This window comes from Castor canadensis, chromosome 3 (genome assembly GCF_047511655.1).
Source record: "Castor canadensis chromosome 3, mCasCan1.hap1v2, whole genome shotgun sequence".
Lineage (NCBI taxonomy): Eukaryota > Metazoa > Chordata > Mammalia > Rodentia > Castoridae > Castor > Castor canadensis.
The window spans coordinates 52,385,820-52,411,788 of NC_133388.1; the positions used below are offsets into that span (position 1 = coordinate 52,385,820).

Below are 25,969 nucleotides of genomic sequence, written 5' to 3' on the forward strand. Positions count from 1 at the left end.
CTTATATACTGTTGGTGGGAATATAAATTAGTCTAGCCACTATGAAATCAATATGAAAGTTCCTCAAGAAACTAACATTAGAGTTATTGGATGATCCTGTGATACCACTCATGGGCATATTTCCAAAGGAATGTAAATCAACACACAGGAGAGATACCTGTACGCCCATGTTTACGGGAGCATTATGTATCATAGCCAAGCTGTGGAACCAGCCTATGATTGGATAGAGAAAACGTGGCACATATAGACAATGAAGTGTTATTCAGCCATGAAGAAGAATGAAATTATGACATTTGCACAAAAATTCATTGAACTGGAAATCATGTTACATGAGATAAGCTAAGCTAAGCTCAGAAAGACATCGCATGTTTTTATATGAGAAATATAGACCTAATAATTACATGACATAATTGTAAAACAGGGACTGTTTGTTAGAGGACAACCAGTGGGTGGGGAGGGGGGAAAGAAGAGGGTGCATGAATATTACAGAAGTTCTGCATATAAATCCATACATATGTCTATACATGAAAATAGCATGATGAAACCACCCAAAGCTGTTAAAAAGAAGGGGGAGGACAGAAGGAGGGTTAAGAAAGTAATATAGATGGGGTGAATTTCTGAAGTCTCGTTGCAAATATCATAATGAACCCTCTTTGTATCATTTATGCTAATAAATTAAATTAGAAAAACATTTCATAATCCAGACACTTTTAACAGTAAAAGTGGAAGAGAGGTTTTGAATTTGATGATATACCTGCTTTGATATGGTCCTGGTGCAATGATGTTCAGCTACAGAGATGACCTAATGCACTGTCCTCGAATCTAAGATAACTGCTAATTCCCAATAGCTGACATGTGACCTGTAGGAGAATCTACATATTCATTCATTCCCCCAGTAAATAAAATTGGAGATGGTGAAAAATCTTGTGAGCCAGCAGATCTAAGAAGCCATATTTGTGAGAGTTTCAGAACCACAGGTAAGTGGCTGAAGTCCTGGACCTCAGCAGTTGGTGCTGACCTACTGTCGGAGAAGGCCTAGCTAAATCTTCATCTTAGTGAGGACCTGGGATTGTCCTGGAGGGTTGAAGTCTGATTTCACCTTCCCCCCACTATAAGATATCATGAACATTTTGTGCAATTAGCTATCATCTTAGCTAGAATCAAGAGAAGGGGGAGGAGAGACTAAAAATTTTCTTGAAAGAGACCAGATTTATAAAAGGGACAATTAAACTCAAAATACATTCTTTCATTAAAGAAAGATGTCTTCTACATTTATCTTTAATTGATAAATGTAAGCTCCTGCTGTCCTCTCTTTTCCCCCTTCTGTTCAATAGAGTGGGACTTCAAGAACAAAACTAGTTCAGTTGTGGATAATAAAGCAGAGCCATTCTTCCTGCTAATCTGAGAGTCATATTTTTTTACCCTAATATAGATACTTAGTGCTGCCAAGTAATCTCATGGAGAAGAACTTCTTTTATTCATTTGTTACCTCCAATAATGTGACAACCAGACATAAGCTAGGTGCTTGTGGCACAAATACCAATTAGGTGTCCTTCCTTTGCTACCTAAGCAGGTTGGGTAGACTAGTGAGCAGGTGCTCACAGTAGGGACAGAAGGACTCCCATACAAAAACATACTAGGTACTTTGAAAGATGCAACTCCCTAAAGGTTAGGAAGCATCTAGGAAGGCTTTCCTAAATGCTCTTCCTCCTCTCCTGTCCCTTTAAATGGTAAGCCTCTCTCCATCAAATCTCATGTCAGTTACCTGTTCTATATTCCTCCATTTCCTTATTATAAGCTCTCGGAGTTCTATGTACTTTTTTTTTTTTTTTCTTTGGTGATACTGGGGTTTGAACCCATCCTCACTTAAGCTATGCCCCCAGCCCTTTTTTGCTTTAGTTATTTTTTTGTATAAGGTCTCGATTTTTGCCTTCGTGGACCGTAAGTGGCAATCCTCTCACCTACAAATCGCTTGTGGTAGACACTCCTAGTCGTGTTTTTATTGTGCCTATTTGTAAGTCTTCTAGATTAAACAAGAACAGGTGTGAAGTTATTTCACTTTGTGGACCCTAAGATGCGGGCTCTCCTCTATGCAAATTAGCTTAGGGTCTAATACGCAGGGTTTCAGGATTGAGAAACGGTGCACGTGGATTTCGGAAAATACCTTTCTTGGGCATCTGAAAATCTGCATTCGCATAAATTCAATCAGCGTTCGCACCAATTTCTATTCACAATTTGCCGGCAGAACAGCGATGACCATTGGTCCACACTGGCGTAGATGGGTCTGGTAGGCCACCAATCCAGTAAGTCGGGGGCGGTGCGAGGCCATCTACGCAGCCAATAGCTCGGGGTGGGAACAGGAGAGGCGTGGCTCGCCCTGCTGGCGACGTCGTGATTGGCCCGCCGGCTCCCACAGCCGGTGAGCCTGCAGGGACTTTAAGCTGCCGGAAACCTAGGCGAATACGGACCTACAAAGTTTGTCTGCTCCGGGGCACCGTAGTGGCTTTTCCCTGGGCCGGGGGGCTGGGCTCGGTGGGGCTGGGCTGGGCAGGGCTGCTGGAGCCAGGCTCAGCCCGGGAGACCCTGATGGCTGCGGTGTTTCTGGTAACGCTCTATGAATACTCGCCGCTTTTCTACATCGCGGTGGTCTTTACCTGTTTCATCGTGACCACCGGCCTGGTACTAGGATGGTAAGTGTCCCAGGGCTGGGAGCAAGGGACAAACAGCTGGGAGAGGGGTCGTGGCGAACTGCAGTGGCGCCGGAGACCCGTCCGGGAGTCGGTGCCCAGGACCCCGACCGGACACAAGAGGGACCCCGCACCTGCGTCACTGTCCCGCATCGCCGTCGCGGAGGGCTCCTGGAAGTGGCACCGGGTGGGGGTATTTTATCTCGCTTTGTTTCTAGGGGGCAGAGCGGCCAGGAAGCACCTGGTCACTTGGTGTTGGGATGAAGGGCTTCTCTGCTAGGCTTTGTCCCCGATTGGGGCCTACTGTGTGCCCAGGGCCAATGAATCAGTCACCTGCCCTTTCCTGCACATGGACAGTAAACGAGGTGATCTGAGTGGAACACCTGACCTCAGAGCTTTCAGCGGAACTTGCAACTGAATTCTGTTATCATTTGAGAATTTGATGGTTTCTAATTCATGCCACACCTTTTGAAATGATAGTCGGTAGAATTGTAACTATCAAAATTTTAGAGCCGAAAGTTTAGAAGTAAGTTGCACCAGGGGATGGAGGCAAGTTACCTATGGAGACAAGGAAGATAGACTATTAGAGATCTGTTGAGTAGCTCCTGGGCAGGTCTTCCCACCTAGAGATTCTAGTTTCTCTTTTGAAGAGATGCCACGGTATCGGGTTTAGGAAACCTTGTAAATACAGCTAGTTGAAATCATTTTACTAGTCCACAATTGTTTTTTTAGGCTGCAGCCTTCATCCACCCTTTGAAAAGATGGTGGTTGGAAACAGGTTGAATAGTGGTTCTCAATGGGTACCAGCCATGACCTGAAGAGGTCCCAGAGGACCCCAGTAAGACAGAAACATGAGCCGGATTTTGGAGAATGAGTATTTTGAAAAACAGTTCAATGCATATAGTAGAAAAGAGAAGGCAATTCAGAGAACACACCATGAACAAAGGGCAAAGGAGGACGTGTGAGTGACTGAAGCAGGCTTTGTGAAACAAGCTATCGTTACTTTCAAGGGGTACAGGGCCTATAAGTTTCTGAAAATATGTGCTATTGTTAAGAACTAAGGAGAATGTTAACATTTCCACATGCTTCCCCACCCAGCAAGTGTTAGAGCATAAGATTCCTTGTATGTGGGTGGGGAAAGATGAAGACCAAGCTTACATAATTTGTTGCTCTTTTTTAAAAAATAGGGGTCTCTATGCAGCCCAGGATGGTCTTAAACTAGTAATCTTCCTGTCTCCACCTCCGCCTACACCGCCTGGGTGTTGCTGACATTACAGATGTGTGCCACCACACATGGCTCACAGTTTATTATTCTTGACCTGTCAGATTTTAATTGCTGTTATTCATCTCAAGAAAGCTTATAATTGGAATCAAGAAGATGTCCAAGTGTGAAAAGCAGTCTTAACAAAAGATTTTAATGACTATAATGTTGGTGTTATTTTTCTTGATAATTCTTAAATATCAGAACCTACTTCATAATTAAATCATATGCTTACATTTTTATTTTATTTTATTATTTTTTTACCAGAAAAATTCTGTTATTATACAACACTAACAGATTTTTTTAAATTGTTTTTACATTTACTCACACGTGTATACATTGTTTGGGCCATCCCTCCCCTCTGACTCCCCCCCCTAAATTTTTATTTTAAATAGGTCAACTAATTAGTTACTTCAGACGTTTGCCTTTTGCATTGGGAAAATGTGTGAAATCCACATTGAAAATGATGCTGGCATCTGTGACTAAAGAGTCATCAGGAGCCTCATGTTTGTATTGGTTAAGAGACAGACTTTGGAGTCAGACGTAGGTTCAAACCCTGGCTCTGACAGGTTTAAAGCTTGGTATGAATATGTAAAGATTATTCAATCACCCTATGTAGATAAGACTTTTACAAGAGTGGAAGTCCAGGTAATTGTAGAACTTGTAGAAATTTTGGCTAAGCATTACTTAGGCCACAAGACCACATGAATGCCAGTCACTTCCATCCTGCTTTGGACCTAAGCAGTCATCTGTGCCTAACTCACCATTGTTTCCATCTGGCTTAACTTTGCCTATGTAAATAAAGCTTTTACTATGTTATTTGCAAACCTAAGCCAAGGCCACAGTTTTATTGACTGGAAATGATGAAAACTTAGACATTATTTTGATCTCACAAAAATATCTTTCTAGTAATATCCCAGCCAGAAGGGTAAACGATTTAACCCACCATACTTTTCATACTTTTGTCATTTTTTTAAACCTCCCCCAATTTAGTCCCTATTGGTCATCTGTTTTCTCTGTCAGAGTTCTTACCCCTCTACTGCTGAGTTTCTTTTCCATTGCTTCTTTCCACCACTCTGTGACCAGTTGCACTAATGGAGGTGAAGAAAGATCAGGAGTGTCTGATTATTGGATTCCAATATCAGTAGCAAAGAACTGTGCAACTGGAAGTGTGATATTTCTATTAACCTACATGGTGGTTTCTATGAGCTCTAATATCTCTTGCCAGGCACTGTGCAGAAAAGAGTCCAAATGTTTACACATCTTTTAACAGTTTCATATGATCAAGGACCCTGACTCAGCAGCTACTATTTATGAAGCTGTTAACAACTTCATACCACTCTTATATATGCTGTCTATGAATCTGGAGCAGAAGTCTAAACCACATTTCTGCTTTTTGCTAGTTGGCTGCCTATCCAGCTTCATCAAGAAGAGAGACAGACTGAAAAAGTCTGGAAGAGGATCAAGAGGCTTGTCACTTTCTGCTTGATCCTTTTCTTATCTGTCTTCCCATAGTAACAGTACCTCGTTCTAGCAGTGGTCTTAGTAGTTCCAGCTTCTGATTTTCTACCTTCCTAGAACCAGTTCCATTATACTCCCTTAAAGATACCAGTATCTTTTCCTCAGATCTGAGTCCCAGCTCATGGGTTCCCTACTTCAAATTTCTAGACTGTAGTAATTCTCTTTCCTCTATCCTTTTGTTCTCACTGGTGCTGGGGATCAAACCCAAGGCTTTGCACAGTCTAGGCAAACACTCTACCACTGACTTCCATCCCCAACCCTGGTTAACATTTTTTTAAATATTAAATTCTTTCTATTAAAATAATTTGTGTGGTTTTTGGTCTTTGACTGTAGCCTGACTGATAAAAAAAGTGTTACTAAAAATGGAATCCTGGGAGAAAAAAACCCTCAAAGATAGGATTTGGGGGTTGGGTTAGTTATTCCTCAACTCCTTGCTAATGAAAAATAATCTCATAATCCATAGCATGTAGTTGCATCTTAATTACTTAAATTACTACCTTTGGTTGATTGTGATTGTGATAAAATGACTTCTGAAACAGGTGCCTTGGGGGACCAAGTTTTAAAGCACTTGACTGTTAGGCAGTAATGGTGACTACAGGGAATGAGGAAAAGGTACAATAGTTGCTTCTGGGCTCACTGGTCCATTTACAGAAAGAAGAAGACAAGCTCAAATCTTTAAACTCTCAAATCAGTTTCTATGGTTCTAAAGCACTTTATGTTGTATAGTCACGAGTCCGCCTTTCTTTTATTTTTTTTTCTTTTATTATTCATATGTGCATACAAGGCTTGGGTCATTTCTTCCCCCTGCCCCCACCCCTTCCTTATCACCCACTCCGCCCCCTACGAGTCCGCCTTTCTAAAAACTAAATCTAGTTTTAATTGTGTGGTAGTAGAATTGCACAGTCTTTTCAGTGTCTCACTTTGGACATCCATTGGAGAGAAGTAGCACTCTGAGACTTGGAATGGGGGCATCTAAATAAACATGGCCAGAGCTGAGACTTTTTAAAGCCCTATGGGACAAAAGTCTGACCTATTTGGAGATAGCATAACCTCTGAAAGAATTGCAAAATTTTTTTAATTTGTATCTATAGAAACCTGAAGCATATGTATGAGAATAAATTGTTAGTATGTTAGTTAGTCCAGGGAGGGCAGAATGTAAGACTAGATGAGATCAAATTTATTGATTTGGATATATTCTCAAATGTTAATTAACACTTGTTTGGTTGAAACTCAATTCAGTGGTGGTCTATATTTAATAAGGTTTAGATGTTTACTGCTTTTTTCCCCCTTTTTTCTTTTGTTGTCTGGAATAAAAAATGATTTAGGGCTTTAAAATTTTCCTAAATGTACTGATTTGTCAACATTCCATAATGTTGATCCATATGTTTTCATTTTTATACACTTCAGAATTTAAAATTTTTTCTTTTCTGATTTTCCTTGATCTCTGTGTTATTATTTAGTCCAAATATTTGGGAACTTTAAAGATATCTTTCTGTTGTTGATTTATAATTTGATTCCATGTGGTCAGAGAAATACTTTTTATGGTTTGATTCTTGGAAATTTATTGAGACATTTTATAGTCCAGAAATGGTCTTTCTTTAGTAAATGTCCTAGTGTATTTAAAAGGGGTGTATATTCTGCTATTGCTGAGTGAGATGTTCTGTATCTGTCCTAGGTCAAATTGGCCTCTAGTGTTACTCAAGTGTTTGCTGTTTTGACTGATTTCCTACCTATTTGTGCTACCAATTATTGAGTTGGTAGAGAGTATTGAAATCTCTGATAGATTTTTCCATTTCTTTTTGCAGTTGTACCAATTTTTGCTTCATATTTTGAAGTTCTATTACTAGATGAATAAACATTTAGGATTATTACGTCTACTTGATGAGTTAACGCCCATATGATTATGAAATGGCCCTCTTTACTTCTGGTAATAGTCTTTGCTCTGATATCTGTTTTGTCTGCTATTAATATAGCCACTCCTTCCTTCCTTCCGTCCTTCCTTTCTTCCTTCCTTCCCTCCTTCTTCTCCCTCCCCTCCTTGTCCCCCTCCCTCCCCTGCTCCTACCCTTCACCCTTGCACCAAATGCTCTGCCACTGACCTGTATCTTTAGTCCTTCCAGCTTTCTTTTGATTAGTGTTAGCATGTATATCTTTTTCCATCTTTTATTTATAATCTGTTTTCATTTTTATCTTTAAAATGGGTTTCTGATATGCAACATACAGATAGATCTTATGTTTTTAATCCAATCTGATAATCTTCTTTTTTTTTTTTGGTGGGTGCTGGGGTTTGAACTCAGGGCCTTGACCTGTTAGGTGCTCTGTCACTTGAGACATGCCACCAGCCTCACTCTGTCTTTTAACTGGAGAGTTTAAATAATTTGCATCTGATGTGATTATTGATATGGTCAGATTTAAATCCACCATCTTACTATTTGTTTTCTATTTGCCCTGTCTGTATTGTGTTCCTTTCCTCCTTTTGTTTATTCATTTGCATTAGTTAGGTAATTTAGGTTGGTTTATTAGCAATGACTTTTTCAAGTGGTTGCTTCAGGGTCTGTATATATCTCTTAACTTTCAAGAAATAATTTAAAGAGATTTAAATATGAGGAAAAACAGTATCTCCAGAGTTATTGTTTTCTGTGCTAGTCATTTCTTTGTATCAATCCAAATTGCTATTTTGTATCAATTACTCTTTCCAAAAGACTTCCTTTAATATTTTTTGTTATGAAGTCTGTCAATGATGATTCCTTTTTGCTTTTGTTACATTTGAAAAAGTATTTTGCTTTTGAAAAATATAAGTATAGAATCAGCAATACTTTTCTCTTTCTTACATTGTTCTTTTCTTTTTATTTTTTTTCTCATTTTTACATTTTTAAAGTTATTCTGATAAGAAAGCTGTTGCCATTCTCACCTTTGGTCCTTTGTATGTAATGTATCTGTTTCCCTGAGTTTCTGTTAAGATATTCTCCTTATAAGTGGTTTTAAGCTATTTGATTATTACTTGCCTTCATATATCTTTTTTGCTTGTGCTTGAAGTTCTCTGGTTTTTTGGATCTCTGGGTTTATAGTTTTCAGCAGATTTGTCTATTACGTATTCCAATTCTTTACCTGTTCTCTGACCCTCTGCAGACTTCATTCACATGCATGTTAGACTATGTTGAAGTCCCTTGGGCCACTGAGGTTTTGTGGTTTTTTGTTCGGTCTTTTTTTCCTCTCTGTGTTTTACTTTGGATACTTTTTATTATGCTGTCCTCAAATTATCTTTTGTTCTACACTGTCTAATCTGCTGTTAATTCTACCCAGGATATTTTTCATCTCAGACATTGTATGTGTCATTTCTAAATATTGGGACCTTTTTTTTTTTTTTTTTGTGCTTGTACGGGGGTTGAACCTCAAGGTTTCTCACTTGCTAAGCAGGTGCTCTACTACTTGAGCCACTTCGCCTTCACCAGCCCTGTTCTGTGTTGGGTACTTTGGAGATATGGTCTCACAAACTATTTGCCTAGCTGACTTCGAACCTCAGTTCTCCCCATCTCTGCCTCCCAAGTAGCTATGATTATAGGCATGAGCCACTGGTGCCTGGCTATTTGGACCTATTTAATATCTTCCTTGTTTCTATGTAATATGTTCAATCTTTACTTACCTTCTTTAACATATGAAATATAATTTTAATGACTACTTAGATGTCCTTGTCTACTAATTGTAGAATCTTTACCATTTGTGGCACATACATTACATATAACATAAAGTTTAAAATTTGTTAAAATTATATTTTATTTTCAGGTTCGGTTGGGATGTTCCAGTAATTCTGAGAAATTCAGAAGAGACCCAGTTCAGCACAAGAGTTTTCAAAAAACATATGAGACAAGTCAAGAATCCTTTTGGCTTGGAGATCACTAACCCGTCCACAGCTTCAATTACAAGTTGGTGGCTATTTTCCAAAGGTTTTCTCTCATTGTATACCACAGCTCCCCATCCCCCCTTCTCTATTGCCTTTTCTTCGTTAAACCTTTACCAAACATTTGTTAAACACCTGTTGTATTCCAGGGACTAGACTGAATACTACAGATACAAAGATTAGAAATTTATGAATTTTTTTCCCATGAAGCTTATCAAGTAGTAAACAGGCAAATATGTAGGCAAAGGAGGAGAATGAAGTATTACAGGTGCTCATGAGAGGTGTCTGTGAGGAGCCTGTGCCATTTTCATTGGTCTCGAAGTGAGAAATGCAGTAAGTCTAAGTACAGTTAATGTAAGGTTGCTAACCTTCTGAAGAACTGTTTTTTTAATCTGCAGTTATAGTACTTTGGTATACATTATTTTCCTATACAATGTTATCTTTATAGATGGTAATAATAGCTAGCAGTTGTTTGTTTCTGTACTTAGAAAACTAAATTATTGATAGTACCATTTAGAACCACTGGAGTGAATTATAAAGAAAGAAATGGTTAAATCGGCTTCACTGAATTCTGAGACATATTTAGGAAAGGCTTCATAGACAAGAGTATGATGAATCTCTCATCTCTCATTTTTGCTCTTTCCCACCCCTTTTGGATTAGTCTTGATTGGAAGATAAGTAGGTATTTACCTGGGATTTGAGGAGACTTCTAGGTAGAGGAGGAAACATGAACAAAGTACCCAGGTAGGTGAGAAACAAAATGATACATTAGATAAATAAGAAGGCATTTGTTATTGCTAAAATAGGGGGGAAAGGTAAGAGAGGGGTTTAGAAAAACTGAAGTTCTTTGTATGAGTCTCCACAGACAGCTCATACTACAGAGATAGGGAATATAGGAGAAACAGTAGGTTTGGGAAAAAAGGTATTGAATTTAATTTTGAGCTTTTGGACTTTGAAATGCTTTCGGGATGATTCAGCAGAGATACAGAGTAGATAGGTCTAGATATAGTTCTATAGGTCTCCAGAGATCGCTGGGCTGAGATGCGTACCTTTTACACCTGCTAACCTTGCAAGTATCTTAAAAACAAACAAGTCTAATCTTTCTCAGCTTTTTCCCTTTGATTCTGGTTATTGCCCCATTTTTGTTCTCAGAGTTGGCCAGTCTTTGATATCATGCCCCTATGACTTCTGTGGACTGTTCTTGTCTAATCATTCCTGCCTCTATCTTTCAGAATCTCATCACCTATCAAAAACCAGCTTACTTAGTCAATATGGATCATCATCCTTAAGTAAATCTTGATTTGTAAGGAAAAAGCACAAAATTTTTGATTCTTCCTCCTTAAATGCAGATAATGTTACCCTGTGGGTTGAAGGAAACTAAGGTTTTTTTTCCCTGTAAAGTAGATAAAAGTTCATTCTGACATTTTTCACTTCTGAAAACCAAATTTTAAGACGTGAGAGAAAAAACCAATTTGTGTAGAAGACAGTAGGTTGTGCAGTCCTATAAACTATTATAATAGTGGTGGTTCATTGACCTCCAACCTCTGTGACTTTGACATGAAACTTGCTGCAATGTCACATCTGGCTCTTGGGCAAGGACTGCCAGTCAAAACAATATGCCAATATAAGGCCATCCTCCAGCAACACAGTCCACAAGCCTGTTAAATACACTGAAGAAATAGAAGAGCTAATATATTATGAGCAAAACTGTGTCTTCACTTGCAAGCTAGAAAGTATGAGGAAATCCATCAATCTGCCTTTCAGGCAGAAGTAGTCACAAATTGAGCCAGCTCTGCAGATTTGAAGCAAATGAAAAGATAGCCAGTAAGTAAACCTTTCGGCTGTGCCCACACATGAGGCACTAACCAATAAAAGTATTATTCAAATACTTGAAAAGTTTTTGCAGTGGAATTAGTGAAAAAATTAATTTTTAAGGTACCGATGTATATCATTTATTATCTACTGTAAGGGAAATAAGGAGAAAGATCTGGGTGTAAGAATAAAATTCATTTGTTTAATCTATGGAAAGTTGGGTGTCCTTAAGGATGTCTACACAGGATTGTGAAATAATCTTATGATAATACTTGTGACATTTTAAAAAGTTATTTCATTAGATGTATAGATACTTTAAAAATTAATGCAGGATTCTTTCTTCATCATTGTGCCCAAAGTGCTTAACATATTGCAAGGGAGTGAGGGGAATATCTAGAGATCTAATTTAACTTGAAAACAAACTAGAGAATTGCTTTTAATCTGTTTACTAGGGGCGGTTGTTGAGATTTTTTTTGTTGTTATGTAATGATGTTGTATTTGGGCTGGTTTCCATGTCCTCAATACAAAGGCTTTAATGAAATTGTAATTAGGTACTCAATAAGTATTAGTTGAGTTGAATTAATTTGGTTCAGGAATTCTGTTGTCAGTTTGTAAGCAACTTCCTCGTATTTTTAGCTTACTTATCCTGGTAAGAGATTAACATAAAGCAAGAGAGTTAGGCAAAATAACAGAGAGTAGTTTTGCACAGGAGTATTTGAACTATCATCAGATAGTATAAATCAGTGCATTCTCTTCTCATTCAATGGAATGGTCAAGTTATGAAGGACTATAGATTCTATAGTTCTTTTCCATTACCTTTTAATATTAGTTTCAGAGACATTAAAGTCTGATTATTATCTAATTGTCAGTGGTCTGACACTGCTCCCCTTTCGGTCAAGTATATGAAGTCTATAAACAAGTGTTTTATGCAATTCTGAGTCGCTAGACTCTTTCCTGGAGTGCTGATTCATTTTATAAAGCAAATAAAGTTGGCAGTTTTATATGTCCTATAGGTTGAATTTTTCAAAGGCTTTTACTTCCATTCTTTTTAAATGTAAACAAACACATATATAGATAGCCTCTCTTATAAGGTGAACAGTAATATATATGTACTTTTTTCCACCTTGCTTTTGTCATTTAACAATATAGTCTGAAGATTATTTCATAATAGTACATATAGCTATTTTAATATGCTTCAACTTATTTATTTATTTATTTTTTGCAGTACTGAGATTAAAACCCATGCCCTTGTACATGCTAGGCAAGTGCTCAACCCCTGAACTACATCCCTAGCTCCTCAATTCATTTTTAATAGCTACATAGTACTTCCTTGTAGAGTACGATATTTTACTCATTCAGTCCCCATTGGTGGACATTTGGGTTCATTCCAGCATTTTGCTATTGTTCCTAGAGCTATAATAATATATCTTCCATATTTTTGGCAGTAATACAGTAATACTAAGCAATTACTTTCTGGGTTTCTTTTTCTTTTTTCTTTTTTTTAAATATTCTCAAGTCATTTTATTTTTATTTTTTTTACCAAATAAAAATTTAATACTAATTACATACATACACATATAAACAAAAACAAAAATTCCATAGAGGCAATATTTTTATGATAATCTACCTTACTCTATTCCATTAAAGGTAACAGTAGAAATTCTGGGTTTCTTTTTCTACCTTTTTTTATATTCTTTTTTTCTATTTTTCTTTTTCCTGTTTATGTGCAGTGGTTTTCTCCTGTCTTATGTTGTTTGGTTCCAAAGTGACATAGAGAAAATTATGTGTGATTTTATGTGTGATTATAAATTTCTGTACATGGATTTTTTTTCAGCTATTAAATACCTAATGGTATTTTCCATTCTTGTATTAATACTTGATGATTATCAATTTCTACTCCCAATTATCTATGCAAAATACCTACCAGTTAAAATTTTTGCCTAACTAATTAGAAATGGCCCTGTGTAACTATTATGCATACTTAGAGTCTCAGACTCTGTATATACTACTGATACTGAGGAGAAAAGTGAAAAACTCAATTTTTGATAACCTATGAAGCATTTGCCTGTGTTTGTGTATCTCCTCCAAACATATACCTTTGATATTATTTATTTATTTATTTATTTTCACATTACTGGGGTTTGAACTCAGAGGCTACACCTTAAATCACTCCACCAGCCCTTTTTTGTGATGGGTTTTTTCAAGATAGGGTGTCACTACCTCTTTGGCCCAGCTGGCTTTGAACTGCGATCCTCCTGATCTCTGCCTCATGACTAGGTAGGATTACAGGTGTGAGCCACTAGTGCCCAGCCTTGATCACATTTTTAAAAATAAACAATGTATCAATCAGAATTCATATTAGCAAGCAACAGAATGAACACCAATAAAAAAAATACTGAGTAGCTTGCAGAATTGTTGGTAGGTTTAGAAAGCCAGAATCAGAAACCAAGCTGCCTCGCCAGGAACAATGATCCAAACAGTGCCCTTTTGGTTTAGTCAAGTTCACCAATGCTATTGAGCACTAAAGGTTAGGTTGCAGGTTGCACTGCCAATAGTTTGAGTCACTGGATGTTTCTACCTTTGAACTTGGTAATGCTACATCTACCACTACTGAGGAGAAAACAATTACATTGGTGGCACATCGTAAGTCTTATGTATGTACAAAATAAGTAAAACTATATAAAGTAATTTGTATGTGCACTTATAATTTATATATCCACTAGTAAATTGTAATATCTTTCCTTCCATCTCAAGCAAGCAAAAGAACAAGGGTATTGCTATTAAATCTTCCATGCTTTAGAATCCCCACTCTTTCCTCAGGCCATTTTGCGAGTGACATGTGCTATTAACTGTGTGACAGACTATTAATGTTGTCAATGTGCATATTAATACTAGTAAAGCTCAATTTCTGTTTCATTTTTTCTTACTCCAGTGATCATCTTCTGAACTCAATGGGTCGTGTGTATCCAGTTTTTGGGGGTAGTTCAGCTCTGCTGTACTGTTCCTTGCTCCAAAGGAAAAAAAGTCTTGGAACCACCAAAAAAGAAAATTAAACTGATTAGTTTAAAGCTTAAATATACAAATAGTAAGAAAGAGTTTGCTCAAATAGTGTTCAAAACCTGCATAGATATTGAGATTTTTATATCTTTTGTTTCAGAGGCCAGTCCTTTCATTTGTAGGTACATATCCTATAGCAAGTCCCTTGAACTACCTGGCCAACACCCAAAGGAAGCTTGTGTTTCTCATTCTGTATAATTGTATCAGAAGTTACAGTAGGTCATTTCCATTCTCTTTCTGGTTTGTTTTCTGCAGCTGGCATAACCTTGACAACAGATTGCCTTGAAGATAGCCGTCTTACATGCTACTGGGGGTGCAGTGTCCAAAAATTATATGAAGCTCTGCAGAAACATGTTTATTGCTTCAGAATAAGCACTCCCCAAGCTTTAGAAGATGCTCTGTATAGCGAATATCTCTACCAAGAACAGTATTTGTATCCTTTTATCTGATAATCCCTGTCAGCACATGAAAATTAGACTTTTAATGGATACAATAATATATTGTTAAGTTATTGATTGGTTTTGGTATATTTTTGTTCTTTTGGCTATAGTGGCAATTTGCCTTTACATTTTCAAAAAGTATTAAAAAGGACAGCAAAGAAGAAATATATTGCCAGTTACCAAGAGATACTAAAATTGAAGACTTTGGCACAGTGCCTAGATCTCGTTATCCATTGGTAGCACTGTTGACCTTAGCTGATGAGGATGACCGAGAAATTTATGATATCGTAAGTAATTTGAAAATTCTGAAAGCATTGCCTTTAAGTGATTTGGATGGTGGTTCTTAATTATTTGGCGAAGTAAAAAAATTATTTTAATTTCTTTTTAAATACTAACTTCTAAGGATATGATTTGGCCTGGACACATTTGCCTTGAAAGATGAAAATGCAGGGGGTATCCCTGTATAATTTGTATATGTGTAATAGACCCTTCAGAGTATGACTGTTTTGCCCTCAGGTCACAAGAATGTAACTTTATTTACAAAATAAAAGATATATTATTATTGACTTAAATTTAATTTCACTATTGATGACTTAAAGTTAATTTCACCATTCTATAATGGTTGCATATAGAAAAGTCTGTCAACATTATTCTTAACGTTTAAGTACTGAATAAGCCAACATAATAATGACTTAATGGACTCAATTTTAAGGCCTTATCTACTCTTTTCTTTGCATAGTTGCAGTCACCATGTTTTCATGAAAGCCCCTGCTATTTTCAGTAATTATACTAACTTTGTTTTCTCATTATGTTCTAATTATTTCTGTAGTCTAGTAGTTCATCCTTATTAGGAAGATAAAAGCATCAGAGATTGAAGAGGACCTGAATCTTGGCAATCCTCTAAGTGTGGCAGAAATTTATATAGGCTGAGCATCTCCAATCTGAAAATCTAAAATTTATTGAGTACTGACATGCCACCATAAGTGTAAAATTCCAACCGTACCTCATTGATCAGTCATAGCCAAATGTGTGCATACTAAAAATATTGTGTAAAATTGTCTTCTAACAATATATTAAATGTGAATGAATTTCATGATTAGACTTGTGTCCCATCCTTAGGATATCTAACTATGTATATGCAAATATTCCCAAATCTGAAACTCTTCTGGTTGCAAGCATCTCAGATAAGGGATGCTCAACCAGTATATGAAATAAACTTGTGGTGAAATCATATCATGGCAGTAATGCCCTTGTACATAATTTACTAATTTTCTGAAGCACTCACTAGAGAGAGATGTTCGTTAGTAGAGATACAGATTTAAAGTCAGGGACTCATGCTTGTTAGCACTCTATCACTTAAACCACACCCTCAGTTCTGTTTTGCTTTAGTTATTTTTCAGGTAGGGTCTTGTGCTTTTGCTCAGGGCTAGCCTCAGACCATGATCCTCCTAACTCTGTGATACTTTTATAATATACAAAATAGTCCACTAACAGTGGCTTACTTTTTCCTTCTTGTATTAGGGCAAATGCCCTTGCAGACTGAAACAGATACAAGAAAAATCCCCATCACCTCCCACCCCTTTTTGTGGTCCTGGGGTTCAAATCCAGGGCCTCATACATGCCAGGAAAATGCTCTTCCACTGAGCCATGTTCCAGTTCCTGCTGTTTCTTTTTTAAAATCATTTTTTTATTTTTGCAGTACTAGAGTTTGAACTCAGGGCTTCATGTTTTCTAGGCAGATACTTTACCACTTTAGCCACTCTGCCAGCCCCTTGCTCTTTCTTTAAAAACAGAATTTCTTACTGAAACAAATGTACATTGTGCTTTGGATGTGTGCAGGCTCTTATTGGAAACTGTAGCCCTGGTCATTTGCAGTTAAGCCTCTCAGCTTCCCCCCACCCCCCACCCCCAATTAAATGAGCAAGAAGGAGAAAATGGGGAAATGTAGGCCACTGGATACAAAATTCAGTTATGTAGAATGAACAAGTTTAGAGATCTAATGTTTAGTATGAAGAGTATAGTTAGTTACAATTGTATCTAGTATTTTTGATTAAAATATTAGATGCTCTTGTCACAGAAAAGGAGAAATAACTATGTGAAATGATGGATATGTTAATTTGCTTGACCACAATCGCCATTTCACTATCATGTTATATACTTTAATAAATACAATAAAGTCATACCAATAGTAATATATTTCCAGAACCTAGTGCAATGCCTCCAACACAGAAAATACTCAAGGGTTTGTGGTAAGTGTGGAAAAAAATCCTACCAAGCAATGTCAGTGAACCTCAGAGAGCTTGTTGACAAAAGTTAGTTGCACACACTCCTCTCTTTCAATTGCAGATAAATAAGATCTGTCAAGTTGATGCCCCATGTTTCCAGCTTCTTTGCTCATTACCATACCTTCCTGGGCAAGATAGCCCTTTTCACATCTCCTAAGTTCCCTAGGTTCTGTTCTGTTTATTCCACATAGGAGGATCTGATCTCTGCCATCTTGCATTCTAGCTTCCCTTCGGATTCCCTTCCCCTCTGACCATGCTCTGTGTACTACAGATGCCGGGGGCTTCCTTTGTTTTATAACTTTCCTCCTCTACCTGAACAGGGAAGGATTTTTATGTGTGGTAAAATATAAATAACAGAAAATTTGCCATTTGAACTATTTCTAAGTACACACTTCAGTGGCATATGAAGAAGGATTTACTCTCAGATCCTTGATCTACTTGGAATGGAGCCCATGTGGCCCATCTGCTTGGAGCAGTTGTTCCCACAGGGGATCCTGAGCACCTGGCTCCCAAGAGTTAACCACCACTTTCTCTTGCTGTTAGTGTTTCTGCTTGTCTAAGTTCTTTTGTTTGTTTTTCATTCCTATCTCCCTCCCCCTTTTCCTGTTAATCTTTGCTTCTTTTTTTTCTCCCAGTTTGGGGATAGTGTTGGCAGTAAAGTATACTCATTAATAAATTTTATATCAATGTTTTTCTTCATAATTTTAATTACAAACTGAGTATTTCATATTTCTTTTTCATAGGTGGTTTTAAATTACTTTGGAGTCATGGACACTAAATAAAAACAAACTACTCCCACTCCCATTGTTTTTTTTTTGTTTTTTTCCAGATAACATTAGTTTATTTGGATGTTTCTGTTTGCAACTTATTTTTTTTATTTTATTATTCATATGTGCATACAAGGCTTGGGTCATTTCTCCCCCCAACCCCCACCCCCTCCCTTACCACCTCCCACTCCCATTGTAACAGGAAAGAACTACTTTACATAGTGCAGTTAGGAACTGGTTCATTGTTTTAAGCAGATGACGGCAAGCAAGAATTCTTATTATAAAGTTTTGACTTCAAGACTTTTTAATTTTTACTGAAGTGCATTAGGTTGTTTCCCCTGCATTATTCAAACAGCACAGTTTATGAGGGAGAAATGAGCGAACCTAGGTAAGCGGAAAGGTAAGATGAAAAGTGTAAGCCCTGTATTCTGTCATCCAAAGATAATTACTATGAACACATGCCTATATATTTCTAGACCTTTATTTGTGGACTTTTTAAAAGAAAGATGAAATCATACTTTGCTCTGTAACTCACTTTCATTTAATAGTATATTTGAACATCCTTTCCATATCCTATTCAACTACATGTACATAACCCACTCTCGTGGCTTGGCTCTCCCTTGACCTGTGAGGAGGACCTTCAGCTCTTCTGTGGGTATTTTCTACTCAGATTGATGTTTCTGCAGGGAACATTCCCTGAAGAATCCTGTTCTGCCTTCAGGCTCCACCCTGTTCTGTAGGCTCTGTAAGGCAATACAGAAATCCTGCTTTTTATAAAACATTCCCCTGGATGTAATTGCCATTGATGGTTCTGGCCAGATTTTTTTGTTGACTATGATGGTGGAAGATGATTATTTTCCAGCTCCAGACCTTCCTGTCAGGCTGTGGCATGCTACTACAAGCCAGAGACTTCCCTTCTCTTCATTGGTTTATTTGCTTATTTCTCTGCATGTTATCTCTGTGGCCTCATGAGTTGCCTTCTTTCTCTCAGTGGTTTATAGCTCACTACTGAAGGTGATTACTTTAGTACTCAAAAGTACTGCCAAGACTGAGCATTTATAGAGAAACTGTGCTTGTAAGTTACTTGAATTCCCTCTCTCAAAAGTCAGAAAACTATACAAAGAGATACTGTCTTCTGTGTCCCTTCATTCCCATGCACCTTAATGCATGTAGATAACCAAATTCATTGTTTTCTATTTCTCTTCCCTGTGTTTCTTATTTTTTTTCTTCTTTCTTACACAAAGGTTGCATACTGTCTAGCTATGCATACTTATTCTTCTGTTCTCATTTCATTTCATAATATCCCCTAGAAATAGGTTCACAAAGATCTCACATTAAAATTTTTTGTATTCCAATAAACCTGTATTTATAAAAATGGGTCACATTTGGACTGTAGGCTACCTTTTTAAAAAACAGCTATATAGCACTTCATTGGGTTTGGACCATAATCCTGAAACAAATAATTCTGAAGTCCATAATCCTGAAAGTTAAAATCTTGAAAATTCAAAATCCCAAAATACAATTCTGGAAAAAAACAACTTTAAAAAATTCTTAGGGCTGGGCACATATAATCCCAGCTATGTGGGAAGCAGAGATCAGAGGATCACAGTTCAAAGCCAGCCCAGATGAAAAAGTTAAAGAGACCCTATCTCAAAAAACAACCTAGGTGTAATCTCAGCACTGCAGGAGGAGGAGGTAGGAGGGTTATAGTCAAAAACTCGAGATTCTATCTGAAAAATGTTAAAGTAAAAAGGATTGGGAACATGGTTCAAGTGGTAGAACTCATGCTATAAGTGCTAGATCCTCAGTTCAAACCCCAGTACTGCCAAAAAAAAAATTCTTCAAAAGACATTTATTTATATTTTAAAAAGAGGATTTATTTGAGAAACATAAAAACATGACAGAACACCTCATGGGTTGCTTTACACAATAAAAGACAATGATGTCATACATGTTATCATAAGCATAAATACTCATGTACCCTAACAATGCTCACACATCTATAACAGTTAGGAACAGATAAACCATAGTCAAAGAAATAGGTCAAAAAGCAAAATGATGTTTGTTTTGGTTTGGTTTTGAGGCAAGGTCTTGCTGCCTTAGTAGCCAGGCTGTCCTTGAACTCGAGATTTTCCTGCCTTAGTCTCCAAAGTGCTGTGTCTTTTGGGGTTGTAATCGGCACTGAACTTGACTGCACATACAGTGTGCAGGTCCCATAGTCATGTGGCCGGTCTCCTGTGCTTGAAGGAGTTTCTGGTGTTCTGCTGTAGCAATCTTGTACCAAATAAGCTATGCATGTGTAGCTTGATGTTGCTGGGGTTGTTTGGTTGAAGTATAAATGCATATTATTTTGTTAGATGGTTCCAAACTCCCTTAATTGGCAGTTGTATCTCTTTTTTTTTTTTTTTTTTACCAGTACTAGGAGCTTTACTCAGGCCTTGAATATGCTCCACCACGTGAGCCATGCCCCATCCCTTTCATTTTTGTTTTGTTTTTGAGATGGGGTGTTTACTTACTACCTTTTCTGGGGCTGCCCTTGACCTCCCAGTCCTCCTGCCTCCACATCTGGAGTAGCTGGGATTACGAGTATAAAACACCATACCCTTCTCTTTTTCTTTTTTTTTTAGAAACATTTCCACCAGCAATGAATGAGAATGACTGTTTCTCCATAGAGTATATAGACAAGCTTTTGAACTTATACCAATTTGATGTGTAGCCTTTTTTGCTTTATTTTTGAGGATAGGGTCTCCTGGTTCTGCCCAGGATGGCCTGGACCAGCACCCTCCTATTTATGCCTCCTGTGTAGCTAGAATGACAAGTAGGTGCCTCCGTGCCCATCTATTGGTTAAGATAGTGGTCTCACCAATTTTTTTGCCCAGGCTGACCTCAAACCTCAATCCTCCCTATCTCTGCTTCTGGAGTAACCACCATGCCTGCCTTTTCCTAGCTATTCTTATGTGTTCATTTCTCCATGTGAGAATTTTAGACTTTGTGTATGTAGCTCCATAAAAAAGCTCATTGGTATTTTTACAGGATCCCATTAAATTTATAGTTTAAGTGTAATTCAAATAACTGCCAAAAATATATCAGTAACTGATTCCTCTTCAGTGACTGATTAATACAAATTAATGTAAATTTTCTAATATTTCCACATATTTGTGAAATAATTAAAAAGGTTAAGCACTGACTAGTGTTTAATTTTTATTTTAGATTTCTATGGTGTCAGTAATTCATATTCCTGATAAGACATATAAACTTCCTTGCAGAATATTATATCAATATTTACTCCTGGCTCAAGGTCAATTTCATGATCTTAAGGTAAGTTGTACCCTTATAGTCTTACCTTTGTCTCTTGCGGGGGAGGGTTTGTTTATTTGTTTTGTTTTTTGGCAGTACTGGGGTATGAAATCAAGGCCTCCTGCAGGCTAGGCAGGCACTTTACTACTTGAGCCACACTCACCCAGCCCTTTTTTGTTTTAGCTGTTTTTCAGGTAGGGTCTCTATTTTTGCCCAGGCCAACCTTCCAGGACAATCATCCTCCCTTTGCCTCCCATGTAGCTAGGATTACAGAGATGCGCCACCAGCTTAATTGTTGAGGTGGTCTTGCTAACTTTTGGGGAGGGGGGTCTAGCTGGCCTCAAACTTTGATCCTCCAGATCTCTGCCTCCTGAGTACCTGGGATTATAGCATGCAACACCACACCTAGCCTCTTGGCTCTTGTTTATAGAGTTTCAGAGAATGGCTGTGTATAAACAGAATTATATTTTTCAGTTACTTATTACAGAAGGCAACTATTCTTTGCTATTGGATATGCTAGCTCATGAATTTTGAGTAGCTCTTGAGACTCCAGATTTAAAGAGTAATTGTCATTTTTAATTACCTTTATACTTGTTTCCTTCATTTTCAGCAACTTTTCATGTCTGCAAATAATAACTCCACTCCTTCCAGCAGTCCCTCTCCAGAAGAAAAAAATGCAGACCGAAGTCTGTTGGAAAAGGCTGGACTATCTGAAGGGGATGTGGAGCCATTGGAGGAGAACAGCAAGGACTGTGTCGTCTGCCAGAACGGGAGTGTGAACTGGGTGCTGCTGCCGTGCCGGCACACGTGCCTGTGTGACAGCTGTGTGAGGTATTTCCAGCAGTGCCCGATGTGCAGGCAGTTTGTGCAGGAATCGTTTGCACTTTGCAGTCAAAAAGAACAAGATAGAGACAAACCAAAAACTCTTTGAAGATGTTGTGACCTGAAAGTTTACACTGAAAGTAAACTTTCTCCCTAAGATGCAGAAACTTGTGTCCTCTAATTAATCGTAACATGGAATGTACAGTACTGACCATCAAAGAAAATTGTGTTTTAACTTCCTGTTTGTGCAATCCATGGATGATGGAAACTAATTCTTCTTCCCTGCTCAGTGTGGTGAACACCGGAATGAATACTGTCTGTGTTAATCATAACAATTCATTCAGCTCGTGAGAAGAGTGTCAACACTGGCCTTTTGTCAGCTAGAAGATCTCACATATTGTTGATGAGAAAATCATTGTGAAAAGCAGTCTGTCTGAGATTGAGGGGATGCCAGTCTCAAGGCGGCGAAATGCTTTCCTTACATAATCTGGAGTGAGATTAGGAAGAAAGAGCTCTTCTTAAAGAAATTGTAAAGGAATGAGGGCTGGGATGTAGCTTGGTGGTACAGTGCTTGCCTAGCATGTGCGAAGCCCTGAATTCAATCCCAGCACAGAAAAAGAAAAAAACAAAAAAAAGAAATTATAAAGGAACAAGAAAGGGCTTCTCACATTAAATCCTTCCCTGAAATGTGTTTTTATAAATACCCATCTGTTTGGTTTCTAATTTTCCTTATCATCATAGTCACATAAACACATCTTAATTTTTAAATACAGGTTCCTAAGTCATAAATGCAAGGTACAAATATCATAGATTAAAATGATTCTCATCTACAGGAGTCAGATGTATAAACCTGGATAATAAAATTTCTTGGCTAATTAAATTTATTAACTTGATTGTCAAATGTGATTAGATTAGCAGAATGTTCTATAGCAGGGAAGATCTGTGAGACTCCACTGCCTTACCTTAGATATCCTCCTGCACAGCAAATCTATCCCAAACTGGAGGAGTTGTGGAGCTAGAAAAATCACTAAAAGGAACAAATAACTTTTTCCTAGTGTATTGTTATTCCAGATGAACTCAGCACATTGGGTAGTAAATTATCTTACTTATGTCCCTTCATATTTCCTTGTAAGAGTTGGGGAACTTGACAGCTCCTACTCTTTCCAAGATGACTAAGAACAAAAGGGAAGTCAGAGAGCCCAGGTCTTTAGTAGAAATCACCTTCAGCTCACCAGAAAGTAGATACTGATGTTTAGGGAGATGTTCAAGCCTTTTCTAAGAAGAGGAATGCCTTACCTTTGTATCAGTGTTTTTGAATATTACTTCATTCCAAACAGATGTAGCACTTTCAAGAAGACATCTATTTTCCATTTTATAAATCAAATTAAACTTTCATTTGCATTCAGTAACTATGTATCAAGTATCTCCCAGTGTTTGAGCTTGAATGGATCAGGCAAGGCTCCTGACCTCAAAATATTTGTGCCTAAAAGAGTCATTGATGGCTGAGTAAGAACACATCCCCATCCTTGGAAGTTCCTGCAGCTCTTTGTAACTCTGCCCCTGGAAGCTGGGTAGTGAGAACTCCAGTCACTGCAGTGTCACAGTGTATCCTGAAAACTTAGTTTGTCCTGTAAACTGAGGCATGCTCAGATTGTTTCCTCTATCCCAGCTATCCTGCCTTCTGTTACAGATCTGTTTGTACCTAAACTGACTCAGGTACATAGTTGCCTTCTCATGGGAAGGACATTTTTTGCAACCCTATTATCTTACTCCATTTTTTCATAACTTTTTTGTAGAGAAAATACATAAAATTTACCATTGTAACCATTTTAAAGTGTAAAATCCAGTGACATTGAAGGACATTTTCAGTATTGTGCAACCATAATGGAATTCTGTCCATTTCCAGAATTCTATCAGGCCAAACCGATACTCTCCCCATACAACACTAACCCCACTCTCCCCTCCCATAGTCTCGTGACTGCCATCTACTTTCTATGAATTTGACTACACTAGGTCCTTCATCTAAGTGGAGTCATGCCATCTTTTTTTGTGGCTTATTTCACATAGCATATGTTTTCAAGGATTATCCATGTTGTAGCATTCATCAAAATTTTATTCTTTTTAAGGCAATAATATTACACATTTTGATACCCATTTATGTGTTATTTTTCATGTCTCTTAAAGATGATTTTCCTTCTGTTCTCTTGCCACAGCTAAAGTAATTGTTCTTCCTGCCCTCAGTGGTAATAAATATGTGGAATTTGGTTAGGCAATTAAGTCAGAACAGGAATAAATGGCCCTGGCTTACAATGGCTCTACTAATAATTTTTCAACTTCACAATATTGCAAAAGTGATACTCCTTCAGTAGAAGCCATACTTCAGATTTTTGATTTTTGGCTAGCATTTGCAGCATGATGCTCTCTCACAATGTTGGGCTTCATTAGGAAGCTACAGCTCCCAGTCAGCCACGCCACCACAAGGGTAAACAACTGATACTCTACAGTGTGCTGAGTTGCTAAGTTAGGATGGTCATAAGAGTGGTAGCTGTATTAAATACATTTTCCACTTACGGTATTTTTCAGTCTACCTTTTGTTTATTAGGATGTAACTCCATCTTTAGGAGGAGCTATAACACTGATTCCTGGAGGCTTATGTCAGAATTTTCCAGAAGCAGTGAATAGTGACATTATGTGAGAACATCTGTAAAAGCATTTGATATGAATAGATTACTAGAAAGATAAAACATCTGGTTCATATGGACTAGTGCTGCTTTCTAAAAATTCCAACCAGGGCTATACTCAAGTTGACTTGACAAGCTAGTCACTTGTGTCTTCCCTAACCTTTTTTTCTTCTTAACTTGATGCCTGGTGGAAATTGTTTTGTTTGTTTTATATTTGGCACTGCTGGGGTTTGAACTCAAGGCCTTGTGTTTGCCAGGTGGGTTCTCTACCACTTGAACCATGCTGCCAACCCCTTTTGTTTTATGTATTTTGTGAATAGGGTCTTACAAATTTATGTCTGGACCAAGATCCTCCTATTGATGCTTCACATATGTCTGGGATGACAGACATGTGCCACCACACCAAGCTTTTATTAGTTGAGATGGGGTCTTGTGAACTTTTTGTCTGAGCTGGCCTCAAACCACAATTCTTCTGATTTTTGCCTCCTAGGTAACTGGGATTACAAGTGTGTACCTCCATACCTGGCCTACTGAACATTCTTAATGTCTAAACCAGCTCTACAGAAGGGACTTACAAACTGTTACTTAAGTACTTACCAGTCATTGAATTATCTCATGTGAGGTTATCTTATTTGTTAAGCCTACCATTAGTCACAGAATTGAGAGCTCTGTCTTGGCTCTTGAATTCTGAAGCATCAACATAGGCAGCTAGGTCTTAGGAAAGATGGAGAAAATGCTGTTGGTCTCTCATACAGTAATTCAGTCCTGCCTCAGGTGGGCCTTACCCTTCTGGAAGTTTCCACAACTCCATTTCCCAGGTCTTGGACATGGAATCCCCCTCTCTGAGCATGTTTCTATCCTTGTATGTCTCCTATATTGTATTCCTCCTAAACCTTTTCTTCCTTGTCACCATGACCTCTACTTGCTGGGCCCCTGAGTAATGTAATAATTGATTAACTTGCCCCTAGGTTCCCTGTTCAACTATTTAAAATGTGTTTTCATCAGAGCTTGCTTTCTTTGCCCCTTCACATTTCCTGCCCCAGCAACCCACAAACTTGGCTTAACTCAACTGTGCTATGTTATACTAGGTCAAGTGACCTGACCAATTAATAGAGTCCACTGCAAAGTCACATTGTTTAGTTGCATCAGGCCTTCAGCACTGTTCAACAAATCTTTTTTTTTTTTAATCCTCTAATGGACCTACTACCAAATTCTCAGTAGCCATTCCAAACCTCTTCTACTCTTCCCAACTTCTGTCTCACACCACTGTATCACTCTCAGTGAAGAACCTTCAAAGGTAGCCTGGTGTGGAAGTGAAGATAACAAGCCCCAAAGTCAGATATCTTGGGTTTTTCAGTCAGTTCTGCCACTAAATTGCTAGTCACCTTGAACAAGTTACCTAATGTCACTCTGCTTCAGTTTCCTTATCTATAAAATGGTG

The 25,969-nt window shown here is 37.9% G+C and overlaps 1 protein-coding gene across 3 annotated transcripts in view; it reads left to right on the forward strand.

Annotated features, from left to right (window-relative positions):
- Cgrrf1 (cell growth regulator with ring finger domain 1) overlaps positions 1-23,256 on the forward strand; it is a 25,919-nt gene extending 2,663 nt beyond the window's left edge. The window contains exons 1-6 of one of the 3 annotated variants that reach the window (XM_020162027.2): positions 2,453-2,690; positions 9,253-9,392; positions 14,492-14,669; positions 14,816-14,963; positions 20,939-21,046; positions 21,636-23,256. In XM_020162027.2, coding sequence (XP_020017616.1) covers positions 2,587-2,690; positions 9,253-9,392; positions 14,492-14,669; positions 14,816-14,963; positions 20,939-21,046; positions 21,636-21,956 — 999 coding nt within the window. In that variant the 5' untranslated portion in view covers positions 2,453-2,586 and the 3' untranslated portion in view covers positions 21,957-23,256. Of the gene's footprint in view, positions 1-2,450; positions 2,691-9,252; positions 9,393-14,491; positions 14,670-14,815; positions 14,964-20,938; positions 21,047-21,635 lie in introns of those variants that run through there. The other 2 variants (XM_074067966.1, XM_020162028.2) reach the window with 2 other exon arrangements.
- The last annotated feature ends 2,713 nt before the right edge of the window (positions 23,257-25,969 follow it).